General features: G+C 38.8%; 2 protein-coding genes across 7 annotated transcripts in view; one reads left to right on the forward strand and one right to left on the reverse strand.

Annotated features, from left to right (window-relative positions):
- The window catches only part of necab3 (N-terminal EF-hand calcium binding protein 3), a 56,533-nt gene extending 52,351 nt beyond the window's left edge, over positions 1-4,182 (reverse strand). The window contains exon 1 of one of the 2 annotated variants that reach the window (XM_074670893.1): positions 3,888-4,182. In XM_074670893.1, coding sequence (XP_074526994.1) covers positions 3,888-4,010 — 123 coding nt within the window. In that variant the 5' untranslated portion in view covers positions 4,011-4,182. The remainder of the gene's footprint in view (positions 1-3,887) is intronic. The other variant, XM_074670902.1, reaches the window with a different exon arrangement.
- Positions 4,183-5,588: 1,406 nt separating this feature from the next.
- rbck1 (RanBP-type and C3HC4-type zinc finger containing 1) lies at positions 5,589-12,444 on the forward strand. Of its 5 annotated transcripts, none has more exons than XM_074668061.1 (13): positions 5,589-5,834; positions 5,924-5,971; positions 6,250-6,394; positions 6,657-6,753; positions 7,340-7,538; positions 7,664-7,812; positions 7,898-8,071; positions 8,370-8,530; positions 8,713-8,809; positions 9,537-9,716; positions 9,818-9,916; positions 10,580-10,723; positions 10,820-12,444. In XM_074668061.1, the coding sequence occupies exons 1-13, from the start codon at positions 5,801-5,803 to the stop codon at positions 10,898-10,900; spliced, it is 1,608 nt and encodes a 535-aa protein (XP_074524162.1). In that variant the 5' UTR covers positions 5,589-5,800; the 3' UTR covers positions 10,901-12,444. The 5 variants fall into 5 exon arrangements, with proteins under 5 accessions (XP_074524162.1, XP_074524248.1, XP_074524334.1 ...); XM_074668147.1 differs by having other exon boundaries at positions 6,253-6,394; XM_074668233.1 differs by having other exon boundaries at positions 5,589-5,830; positions 5,919-5,971.
- The last annotated feature ends 412 nt before the right edge of the window (positions 12,445-12,856 follow it).

A 12,856-nucleotide genomic window follows, 5' to 3' on the forward strand; every position in this document is an offset into this window, starting at 1 on the left:
ATGAGGTAATTTTTCAGTAATAGTCACTTCTACACTCTCAAGAAGACTTTACAGGATTAAGCATGTTCTGCAGCTGGATAACAAAGCAGGATTTTATCACCACAAAAATGGTTCCAGTCAGTTAAAGAGTATCTTGTAGCGCACTGAAGTTGTATCTGCTTGTATTAAAAATATAAATAAACCCCTTTATTCTATTCATAGCAATAACTCCTCCAGCATGTTTTTTTTTTCAACGGTAATGCTGCAATAACGATTGCACTTTAATGCACAGCCCTCACAGGCATCCCATGCTCTTACATCAATAGCTGAATAAGACAACAAGACGAATGCCTTTCATTTGTTTGTACAACATTAATCTATTTCTATTCGGAGCGCAAATGCCAACATCAGCACAAATTGTGGAATGAAGCAACGCATTAAGAAGAATGCCACCTGTCCCACTCTATCGATTTTTCCCTCCCCCACCCACATGATGTGTCGTCTCTATTGTTAGGCAGCAGTCAGGTCTGACTTTCTCATCAGTTGTGACCTACAGGTTATTAATAACAGCAGAGTATGCCCCTTCACTTTCATTTTCCAGGGGTCAACATGCCCAGGTTGTGCACTGAAGCTCTCTGTCTGTCTGTCATTGCTTGTTTCCGTGCAGTGTTGGAGCTGACTAATGACCAGATCAAACCACTTTATGACACACTCTATTTTTGATGCATCTGTTGAGACTCAAAGCTGGAAAATACTATCTGTTACAACATCAAGTTAAAATGATGTTATGAAGCTTTCATATGCAAACATTTGTATTCTATCTGCTTTATCTTAGTAGTCTTTTATTCTTTTGTTTTCCCCATACCACATTTCTCCAAACCAAGCAGCACTTTCTTTCTTTAGATGTACTTGATTCAAGTAGAAAAGAAACAGCTTTTCATCATATTTGTCTATGTCTTTTGGCTCTACATTGTCATGAAACATGCATCATTTACAGCAAGCCAGGAAAAGGTCAGACCTGCTACCCAGGGCGCCACTGTTCTAGAGTCGCAGGTGTTAAGACCTTGGGATCTCTCTAACACCGCTCCATGCAGGGCTTCTCGTTTTACATTTTGAAGCGTAACTTCAGAGCTAATGATTACAAAAACTGTTACCTAAACTGTGTGCACCACATACCCTTATTGAAAACTTTCCTCAACATTCACTTAGATGCATATTTCTAGATTTTTTCCAACTCATTTCCCCCTTTCCATTTCCTTAGATGCTCACTTTTTTCTTGTTGCTACTGCAGAGAGAAAAATGACAACTTAAAAAAAAAAGTTACAAAAAATTAAATTATTACCATTATTACTTCCCCTTTGCTTCTAAACAGGACATTGCTTTATTGCTCAATGCAAGACTGACCATTGAATATTATGAATCTCTCAAAATACTCACTGGATCATTATCATCACAAAATATAAAACACACATAACTCCTTCTGATGTATTGGTTTTAAAAAGTATGTAGCTGCTTCATTAGCATGATAATATCTCGGGTGTTTCACATCTCCAGCAGTCTACAGAAAATCAATACAGACGACTACAGTAATACTGTTGGATCTACCATTGTAAGCTCACCATCGATCTGCTTTACAATTTTTACTCAAGGCAGAATCACTACGTGTTTTTAGCTTATAGGCTGGATAAATTAAGTTTACATCACATCCTTCTGGCTGTCTGAAAAACCAGTGTAAAACTGTTTCACAGGAGCATATCAAAATTTATTTTTTCACTGGGGTGGCTAACCTGGCTCACCAACTTCAAACCATGCAAACAATTCACAGTACGGACAATGTGCTTTTGTTCTGCATATTGTGGTAGACAAGCTGACACACCCTCAAAGATCCTTCAGGTGAATTTAGTCCACAGCAGAACAGAAACTTGTGTTAATTTGAAGCAAACATCCAAGGTTGCAGAAAGTTCAGTGTTTATGTTTTCTCTCCCTTCGTACACAACTCTGCTAATCAGCAAAAGGCCTGAAAAGGGCCTTCATTTGTCAACAGAGCTGTCAATCAATCATCCTTAACATCCAGTAAATGATAAAACGGAAAAACGAACATGCCCATGTGAATTATCAAAATAAAAATCCATTACAAAGATATAAAGAATGTTTAAAGGAAGAATCTTTTTGTATGTAATTTTTTCAGTTTGATCCAATTGTCATCTGTTATAATGTAGAAGGTGGGCTTTGTTTGTCTGTACTGCAGCCAGTCACCAGGGGGAGCTAAAAAACTGATGGTTTCATATTGAATAGCTGTTGTTCTCTCCTTTTCTTTGTTATGTCTCTAAGGGGCATACACTCACACAGAAACACATACAATTATATTTATCTTCCTATCCAACAACATTAAAGTAACTAAGATGTTTGATTACTGGACATGTGTTGAACTGATAAGTGTGTGAAGATAAAATTTTTTTTTTATCTTTATATAAAAATCTTGAAAAAACAAAAAACACTTAAAAAAAATCTTTATCTGTTAATCATTTATCTTTATCTTCTTAATGATTTTTTGTGTCATGCCCTTGACTAGGCAAATAGCCAATCACAGTCAAGAATTTAGTTGGTAAAACCTTGAGTAGCCAATCAAAGTTCAAGGGAAGCTCTTGGTGGCCCTCTGGATTTATCCAACATTTTATAACTTGACTAATAGCCTATAATACAAAAGTTTCTTGCAAGAAAACTTGCAGACAGTATGGAAATGAAACTAAAGCATTAATAAGATTCCCAATCTCTGCCGATTATTCTTACTTTAGCGGAAAATAGAGAAAATATAGTTTGGAGAAAATACAATAAGCAAACATGTCAATCAAAACATAGGCAGCATTTCTTTGTCTGTGAGGTATTTGAGGTTTCCATCTACTTTATTACCCTCTACACAGGCTGTTACAGACTATAAACATCCACAATCATGTTTCCAAGACCAAGCAGAAGGAGCCTGTTAGTGTGTTAGTGCTTCTCAATAGAAAAAAACTCAAGGTTGTGTAGTGACTGTGGAGGTGCTGCTCCACATTCACTCAAGAGTGGCAAAGGCTGTTGTACCGTGTTCAGGGACAAACATATAGTGACAACTCTGCAATATATGACTAATGTGCCTCATTCCCACAAAGGCTGTCTGTGTGCAGAGGGATGTCACTTAAGAGCCCAGTTGTCGGGCAAATTATTGGCCACTAACACGCAACAAGACAGTATGTGATGGATGGGTAATTACTGCGGTGATGGATGGTTTCTAGTGCAGGGCTGCAGCAGCCGGTGTTATTGGTTCAAACTCCAGCAGGAGAAGGTGCGTCTCTGTGTGAGACTATGTATGTTTCTGTGCTGAAGAAGACAGCAGCCAAAACATAAAAACATGCACCATTCTAAATGAGCTTCTATCCTGTTGACTTTGTTACTGCGCATGGATATGTTTTGTTTACCAGTTGCATGTTATTTCTAAAGCTGTTATTGTTTGCATGTGTGCATCTTACGTGTGTGTGTGACAAATGAGGAGAACCCCTGTGAGAGCTTAATTTATCATGCAGAGGCAGCAGCTGCAGCTCGTCCTTCTTTCCTCTGACACACACACACACAAACACACTCAAGGCCAAGCATTTTATCATCTTTGGATGTGTGATGTTAGATAACAACAGGAGGACAGCTGATAAAACATTTTTTCTTTCACTTGAAAATAATTTGCTTTGAGAATTATAAAAGTTTCTATGCCTTGTTATGATTTAATGCCATTTTAATGCGTGTTATACTTTTGCATTTATTATACCAGCACACTGAATATTAATTTCAAGATATATAACTGCTTTATACAAAAGTTTTGGCAAACAAATTCCACTTTTTACAGTGATTTATGCGAAGAAAGAAGTTGATGCACTCACATCATGAAAGATGGTAAGCCCCTGTCCGATGCTGTGCAGCGGCTGCTGTTGCTGCTGCGCCCGGAGATGCTTCTGCTTGGCGGACTGCAGGCACATAGTGATCATCTCCGTACAAGCCAGCATCTTCGAACGCGTCCTCGATCAGGAAGATAACTGTCAACTGGGGTAGGCTGAAGTAAAAGTATCGGTCGAAGTCTGGAGGAGAGACAGGCAGGAGGCAAGTGCACCGAGCAGGTGAAGCTGGGCAGGCAGGCAGGGACTGAGGGATGTTCCGTAACTTTGTGATGCGCTGCCGAGCAAGAGCTGCCCGCCCCCTCCGCCTGGAGGCGCTGTGATTGGCTCGTTCATCTAAGCCGTGCATCTGGATCAAACTGTTGAGTTAATAAGGGCCAAAAAGCATCTCTGAAACCCGATAACCGCGTTTTAAAGCTTCAATACCTGAACCAATGCTTTCTAGCTAAAACTTTATTTTTTTTTTTTAGTCTGGATTACTTTGAAACTAGGATTTGGATCATGTTCACCTTTTACTTCTGCTAATGCTGCTATTTTTTACCTTTTGTAATCTCCTTTTTTTAAATGTATTATTATTATTATTATTATTATTATTATTATTATTATTATTATTGTCTAATGTTCTGTCTTGCCTTCTGTGTAAAACTTTTAATGCTGCTCTCTTGGCCAGGACTGTCCTGTAAAAGAGAATTAACATCTCAATGGAAAGATTTCTGGTAAAATAAGGGTTGCACAGAACAACAAAACCCAAATAAAATATTGTAAATGTACTTTGATATGATATTTTATTACAAACAAGTAATGGCATCAGTACAGTTGCATAACTCCAAGGAAGATTTTGTTTTGAATATTTGTCATGCTTTTCTTATTTACAAATTATCAGTCTTTTTCCCCAGTGTTCTGGTTGGCATTGGCTGGTCACAAAGAGACATAATAGTGTTTCATAATTATAATAATGAAAACTCCTCACAGTTGCTTTAAATATATGTAAAAAGAAAATAAACAAACAAAATGTAAAAGATTAAAAAAAAAAAATCAGCTGTGCAAAAAAGTATCTGATGTGTCCAGTTTTTATCAATCAATGTCAGAAAATCAGACAGATGCATTTTTATAAAACACTGTGTATAAATATAAACACAAATGTGCATTGAAAATAGGCATAATTTTTCTGTTGTACTACAATAATTATGCATCAACATCGTCCACCTTTTGGTTCGGGTGAAAAATGCTAAGGTACACGTGAAATGTTGAGACAGTTAACGTTGCAATGTCATGATGCGTTTACATCCACTCCAGTTTATTTCATACACTGGTCACAGCTGAAGATTCAACAAGCCCATTATTTGACGGACACTGCCCTCTGCTGGGTTTTGGGAGCCATTGCTCTTACCTATCTAAAAGTAAAACAATTATTTTTGCTGTTATGACTCCCCGCCTTTTTATTTATGCCACCTTTTTTATTATTTAAGAAATGATTGGTAAAATGCTTCTGAAATGATGATTAAATATTTAGGGAAAAGTGTAGGGGTGAGAGGAGTCGATGCATTTTAAAGGATAAAATAAGCTCTGGTTTGAAAAGTAAACAACTCTGATAGAACTAGTTATGCTGTTTCAAATGTGTATTTGTATTTCATGTAGATTTCAGAAACAACACACCGAGTTGGGAAGGGGGCGGGGCCGAGGAGCTTGTGTCGAGTGACCCTTTCAAAAGTTTCTCTTCCTGGTCTCGGCTAAGTTTCGCTTTTCATTCGACCTGTCAGCTGCTCAGGTGGAAGACGTCAAAGTTAAACACAGATTGGGAGAAGAAGGCATTTTCATAAACCTGCACTTTGCTGAAGTTTTTCTTAAAACTGGATTTATAATCCTTCCTTTACATCCAAGTCGGCTTGAGGAGGTGTTGGATGCGGAAAGGACCACAACAACACGACCAGTTAGGTTGTCTGAAAAGGATTTGGCTTAAAGCTTTTTAAACTTTGAATAACCTGGATATCCTAGTTTCATATTTCTGTCACTTGTCGTTTAAGGTGTATTTATGGCTTCTGAAGTGAGACCCCGAGGCAATCTGAAAGAGGGTGAGTAGGACAACTTAGTTTCGATTCTGTAATATCCAAAATCTTCACCATGTAGCATAGATTTGAATATGCTACTTAATTCACCCATAAGTCTTTTATATGGGACGATTTCCTCGATGAATTATATCTCAACAAGTTAAAGGCTGCCTCATACGAGAAACTATGTCATAGCACTGAAACAGTGCCATGTAATGTTAACAGCCTTGACTAAAGTACAGAAGAGTTGAGGTATGTTCATAAAAAGTTACTGAAATCTTCTTCTCTTTCTTTCTGAGTAGCAGAGGATCTGGCTGCCTCTCTGAGTGAAGCCCTCAGCAGTGGAGATGAACAAGAAGCAGTTAAACTGTGTCAGAGACTGTCACAGCTCTCTGTGCCAGTGTCTGTTAGTGTGAGCAGTCAGGCCTACCCTCAGGACTCCATCAGGTAGGGACACATGGACACTATATGTATGGACACAGGTGTCTGTGTGTGATCCAACACAGAAACTCGTTGCTTATTTTTAGAGTGATGATTGTGATGGTGTCAGTAGATGGGAATGAAGTATGGCAACAATAAGAGTGTGTGCATGTATTGCAGCTAAGTGTCTCTCTGCTGACACGACAAGCATGTGGGATGATTATTGTGGCTAACAAACAAAAACAAAAGTATGAAGCAGTCAGGGTCTCCTGTTTTCTCTCCTCCATAGGTTATGGGTTGGAGTTGAGGATGCACAGTCAGAAAATTACATCCCAGTGACTGTTGAAGTTTCTCTGGACATGACAATTGCACAACTTAAGGAAAAGGTACATAAAAGTTGTGAAAGTTATGTAGTTGTTTTGTTATTCAACATATAAAACAAGTTCCTGATTCACCATTTTATTTATTTATGTATTTATTGGTATTGAAATTATTTTAGCTCCATACATTGTTTTTTATCTTCATTTGATTGCTTCATTGAAAGTATATTTTGTATCTCAAACATTCATCGTTATCTCTGTATATATGAAAGCCATGTCTGGCCAAATGTCCTCCTGGCTTCCTCTTAGTCCTGAAACAATAAACCACAACCTCTTGTTTGGAAATTGTGCAAATTATTCCCCCTACAGTCCAAACTGAATCAAGTGGCAAACCTTTATTTTTTACACCGTATGTTGCTGCTATTTTACCTCTAAAAAGATTCATTTTTCATTAATGGGACAGATGCATTTATATTCAGTGACATAAAACGTATTTACTTCTGCTACAACATTTCTGCTTTGTTGTTAGTATCTTATGAAACAATTCTTTATTTGTTGTATATTTTAAAATTGATGCCACACTTCTGTTATTTGAGTTTGCCTTTTTGTGCAGCATTTAAGGGTCTCTATCTCCCTTATTTCACGTTCCCAGATCAGCCATGACTTTGGGTTCTCCCCTGCTCTGCAACGTTGGGTGATAGGGAAGCGTTTGGCTCAGGACCGGGACACGTTATACAGCCATGGTTTACGTCAGAGCGGAGACAAGGCTTTTCTTTTCATCCGCTCAGCCCATGCTGTGCGTCTCACCCTGCAGCAAGAGAGACTGGACCAGGAGCAGCAACGCATAGAGGGTCAGAACCACCAAAGCAGACACAAACACACAGATACAAATCATATCATGAGGGTCTTTTTTTTTTGTACAACCCACAACAATAAGTCAACTAAGATGTGGTCGAATATGATGTTCTATCCTCAGGCATCGTGGAGTCGATGCATTCAATGCAACTTTTAGCCAGAGGCCTCGGTGCAGTTGGTGGTGAAAAGTTGCCTCTTCTTCCAGATGCTAAAGGCCCTCCTCCTCTACCCGCCAAACCACCGAAACCTGTTGTGCTTCCCAAACCTCAGGTTAGAACAGGACAAAATCTGCATCAGTCTCTGTTTTTCAACCAAGACTGCACGCATGTCTTGTAACATGTGTGCTTGTGTGCAGATGGGCTGGGCCTGTAAGATGTGTACATATGTGAACAAACCTACACGCCCAGGTTGTGAGATGTGCGGAGGGGAGCGACCTGCAGATTACGTGGTGCCTCATATCTACCAGCCTGACCAGCAGGAGGTTCTGAGGATTCAACAGGAAGAGCTGGCCATTCGCCAGTACCAACAGGTAACCAGGTTTCTAAAAGTACGAGGTAGATAAACACAACTTTGACTTTTCCTTTCTGTCATTAAATGTTGACTTTAGTAATCTAGTGCTGATAATGTCAAAATAACAGCTTGTGGGGAAGTGATGCCCATGTAGAGGAAACATTTCTTTTTATATGTGCATTAAATGCTGAGTCTGTAGAGTGTTAATGCCATGGCTGATGTTCTTCTTTTTTGTTCCACTTTCCCTCAAACATATTTCATGATGACTCATCATAACTCATAATTAAACAGTCCTTCCTCCTTCCCTCCTGACGCAGGCTCAGCAGGAGGAACGTGAAAGAAATTACCTGCATCTGTTGGCAACTGAAGACCAGAGCCTCATCACCAACACCACAGAGGCAGACTGTCCCATCTGCTTCTCCACCCTGCAGCCAGAAGAGGGCATCGTGCTCAGAGAGTGTCTCCACACCTTCTGCAGGTCTGACACAGGAAATGCATCAATAGCTTTGTGATATGTGAAGAGGAAAAGAGGCAAAGATGTACTGTCAAATTTCTAAGAGCCAAATACAGCCACACGTCTGGCTCTTATTTTGAAAAGTACAATATGAAATATTAAAAACATTATTCATTTTTTATCCTATGATGTGTTTTTCTGCTTAGGGAGTGTCTTAAAGGGACGATAGTGAACAGTCAGGATGCTGAAGTGTCATGTCCAGACAACTGTGAGAGCAAGTTACTGGACAGAGAGATCCAAGCGGTGAGTGAACAGCATGAAAATTTTAGAGCTTATTGTGTAGAGGTAAAGATCTAAATGCAGACCCTTGTGTGCTGGAGCAGATTTATATTTTGCATGTATACAGTGGATAATGATTTCAGATAATTCTCAGCGTTAAAAGGAACAAACTGGGTTTTGGCAGTGAAAACATGTTTCTTGGTTTGATTGTTCTTAAAAATTTGGGTTGTAATGTTAAATTCCTGAGACATTTTTCAAAAATTAGAATCAAATTCTGAGGTTAAAGTCATTGTTCTGTTTTTTAATCTCAAAATTCAGACTTTCATCTGAGTTTTCCAGTAAATCAGAGTTTTGACTTTAATTTTGTATTTCTATAGAATCTGAATTTAGTCTGGATTCTGTGAATAAATCCAGAATCCGGACTTCAATCACAAAGGTCTACAAATTCTGACTTTAACCTTTGACTTTATGATTTAAGCCAAAATTTCTAGGATTTCTTGCCTTTAATTATGAAACAGAGTTTATGTACAGAGTTAGTTCTGTTTTTAACAGGCCTAAACTACCAAACTAAAGACCGACAATCAGTGCCCTTATCCTCTTCCAGAAACGTCGCTCTTCACATTTCAAAACATTTTCCAAATCCATCCAAAAAAAAATCTTCTTATCCAGCAGTTACCACGTTAACTTGACCATTCGGAACATTTTTTTCTCTACATCATGATGCTCTTGTTTCTTCTGCCCCCGAGTACAGCTGCTCACAGAAGAGGAGCATATGCGCTTTCTGGAGTTACGCCTAAGCATCGCAGAAAGCCGCTCCGAGCACAGCTTCCACTGTCAAACTCCAAACTGTCGAGGTTGGTGCATCTATGAGGATGAAGTCGACGAGTTTCCCTGTGAACTTTGCAAAGAAACCAACTGCATCCTCTGCCGGGTACTTTCCTCTCTTTTTGATGTAACAGACAAACTTAATGTTTAAATGTGTTGTGTAAAAGCCGGAGAGGAGAATGAACTGAGTTGTGTGATTTTTAACAGGCCATCCATAAGGACATGAATTGTAAGGACTACCAGGATGACTTACGCATCCGAGCTCAAAACGACGAGGCAGCTCAGCAGACAAAGCAGATGCTGGAGGTACGTTGAGCTGTGTGTGATGACTCTGCAGAGGGTTGACCTTTGCTGCTGCAGTCTGTTGCTCTGTTGATGGTGTTTGACTGTCAGCTGCTCTGGCTCAGTGATGCTTGAAAAAGAGTAAATTGAGAAACAGATGGCGACAGGATTGGACTGTGTCACTTCAGTTTCAAGTACTCTCTCATCTCTGAGTCTTAACTTCACATTCGATGCAGTATTCACTCGAAAGATTGCTTTTTGCACTTATTGTTCTACAGGTTTGACTGCAACTTCTGCCCAGTTGATGTTTGTAAATTAAGTTTTAAGAGAAGAGACTTAATTATGAGCAAAGACTTAAATAGTTCTAAAGTTGAAAGAAAGATTCTTAAAAATTCTGGGCCACATTTATTGAAGGATCATGCAGCTTTTAGCCCTGTTAAAGCACAGCTCATTTGTTTCTAGCTTGGTACAGGAAGTGAGCTGGTTGTAAACTGTGAAATTTGTATCACACCTGTCATAAGTCAATAAGTAAGTAAAATTTTGAAGCAGCAGGATGTTTTGCAGTAAAAGGTCACAGCAAACTGGATAATTTAACACTTAAACTTTATTCAGTTGATTCCCTAAGCCGGAAGCAGAGCGGAAGCGATCTGGCTCATTTGAATTCATTATGTATGTGTTTTCATGTAGAGTATGCTAGAGAACGGAGAGGCCATGAAATGTCCTCGATGCGACGTCATTGTCCAGAAAAAAGACGGCTGCGACTGGATCTGCTGCTTGATGTGCAAGACGGAAATCTGCTGGGTCACTAAACAAGCGCGCTGGGGACCGATGGTAAGAGCAACCTAATGTTCATTAGAAACATTACATCACATTTATGCTTGAGCTGAAGACATAACTTGATGTTTTGTTTTGTGTCTTCTTTCACAGGGTCATGGAGACATCTCTGGGGGCTGTAGATGCAGAGTCAATAATCAGCCGTGTCATCCTAACTGTCAAAATTGTCACTGATGGTACTACACTAATGAACACACAGCTGTGGAGGAGCAGATCTCAGCTCGCCTGACAGCTTACCGCTGGCTATATGAGTCTTCTTTGGCTTTTTTCACTCATTTTTTTTGCCTCATTTTCACCATGCGAACAACCACTTCTCTGCAAGTTATTCCTTCAAATCCCCACAGTAGAAGACTTTGAGTGTCACTGTTGGAAGATAAGCCTGAGAGTTTCTCTTCAGCTGTACTGAAACAATCAGGACTGCTTTCTTGGCTCCTGCTTTCATCATTTTACAGTAGATAAGCCAGAAATGAAAGGGAGGTAAGCGAGTTCTCTGTTAGAGACACATAAAAAACACAACTTTTCTCTATTTGAATAGAAGTCAAACTTCAGAAATACAGATATTTTACTTCGTGGTGAATGGATTCAACTCATTAACTACAAGAAGAATGAATACTTGTGACCGCTCAGTTAAATGTTTCTCCACCCATTAAGACTCAGTTAAACACCGCAGAACTCTGGTATCTGTAGCCTGAATGTCATACAAAGGATATGCTGAACTTGCATACAGTATGTAACTGCCTTTGTTTGCTATATAACTCAAAATAGAAATTATTTGTTGTCAGAGTTAAATCAGTGGTATGTATTTTCTTACAGTCAACTAATCAGACTGTGGTGAAGGATGTTTACATTGAGCAAATGCGTTTGTCATGAAGCTGAACACTCTGATGCACTTATTGAAGAATCAGGCTGATCATCTGAGCAGAGGACAAATAAAGGTGCTGCATTTTGCCTTGTATTGAGGACTTAATCAGTGATCTTGTGTTATCTTCTTAAGAAGGGCTGTAAACAATGAACTAGCACAAATACAGTATATTCTATGTGTGTTTAGAATTGAAGAAGTGTTGGGTTGTGCTCTCCTTCCTTCCTTTTCTTCCTTTCTAAGAGACTTAAAAAACTAAGAGTCAGACACATTCAGCATTATTTTAACAGCAGATGTTAAAAACATAACCTCTTAGCTTAAAAAGCTCCTGGTCTTAAAAAGATAGCTGAAGCATATGATTGTATAACTGTACATGCAATATCTGTAGAGAGGCTACAGTTCTGAAGGGAAAACATTATTTTTAATGTTAAAATGATTTTCCTCTCTTGCAACATGACTTTAAATGTATTAACTTTGTCTGATTCCCACTGACTTTTTTTGGCTGTGAAGCATGCCCTGCCTACTTTTTAATTATAGAAAGTGTTGACTTGTGATGACTCAGCAATTTATAATCTTGTGAGAACCAAAAGACTGTTATTCTCCTTAAAGCTGGAAAAGTTGACTAGCACTTCTTATTCAGAGGAGTTAGCAGGTGAGAGGGACTGTATTTACGTCTTAAAAGGTTAAGTTCAGACAGCTGTGTATTAGTTGTACATTTTATGTGAAATGTGAAGTGTAATGGCATTGGACCTTGTGTTTGCTATAACTACAGACTAATAGATGTTGTAACCTGTTAGGAAGTCTAAAGGGGTTTTTTAAAATGATGCTGGAAGAAAAGTCTTATTTTTTGCACTCCTCTGCCAAGTCCTTTGTATTCTTCATTTGTTTTGCCTTTAATCTGAAGAATAAAATATTTTGTTTAAGATGTAGTTGTTGTTTTTTTTTTTTTACCTACTTTTTGTTTCCAAGTACTTTCAAACATTCTCACAGTGACTTATTCTGAAGATGAAGAGAAAAAAAGAACCATGATAGGACTTTCATAGATAGCCATTTAAAAAGAAAGACCAGTCACTCTCTACCGTCTAAAGCATGAAGACAGCAGAGACACTGTCCGCCTGAAAGAAGAGTACTGTTTTGGAGTTATAAAACCAAGTTGATCACATCTGTGTCTGATGTTGTTGCATGTAAAGAGTGAAATAAAAACACTGTAGGTCCTCCAGCAATGATGCAGAAATCTTGCAGGCCTCACCTCCCAAAGTTCCTGGCAGGAC

This window comes from Halichoeres trimaculatus, unplaced genomic scaffold (assembly GCF_033239565.1).
Source record: "Halichoeres trimaculatus isolate MK-OKI-2021-1 unplaced genomic scaffold, fHalTri1.1 fHalTri1_scaffold_1, whole genome shotgun sequence".
NCBI classification, from domain to species: domain Eukaryota; kingdom Metazoa; phylum Chordata; class Actinopteri; order Labriformes; family Labridae; genus Halichoeres; species Halichoeres trimaculatus.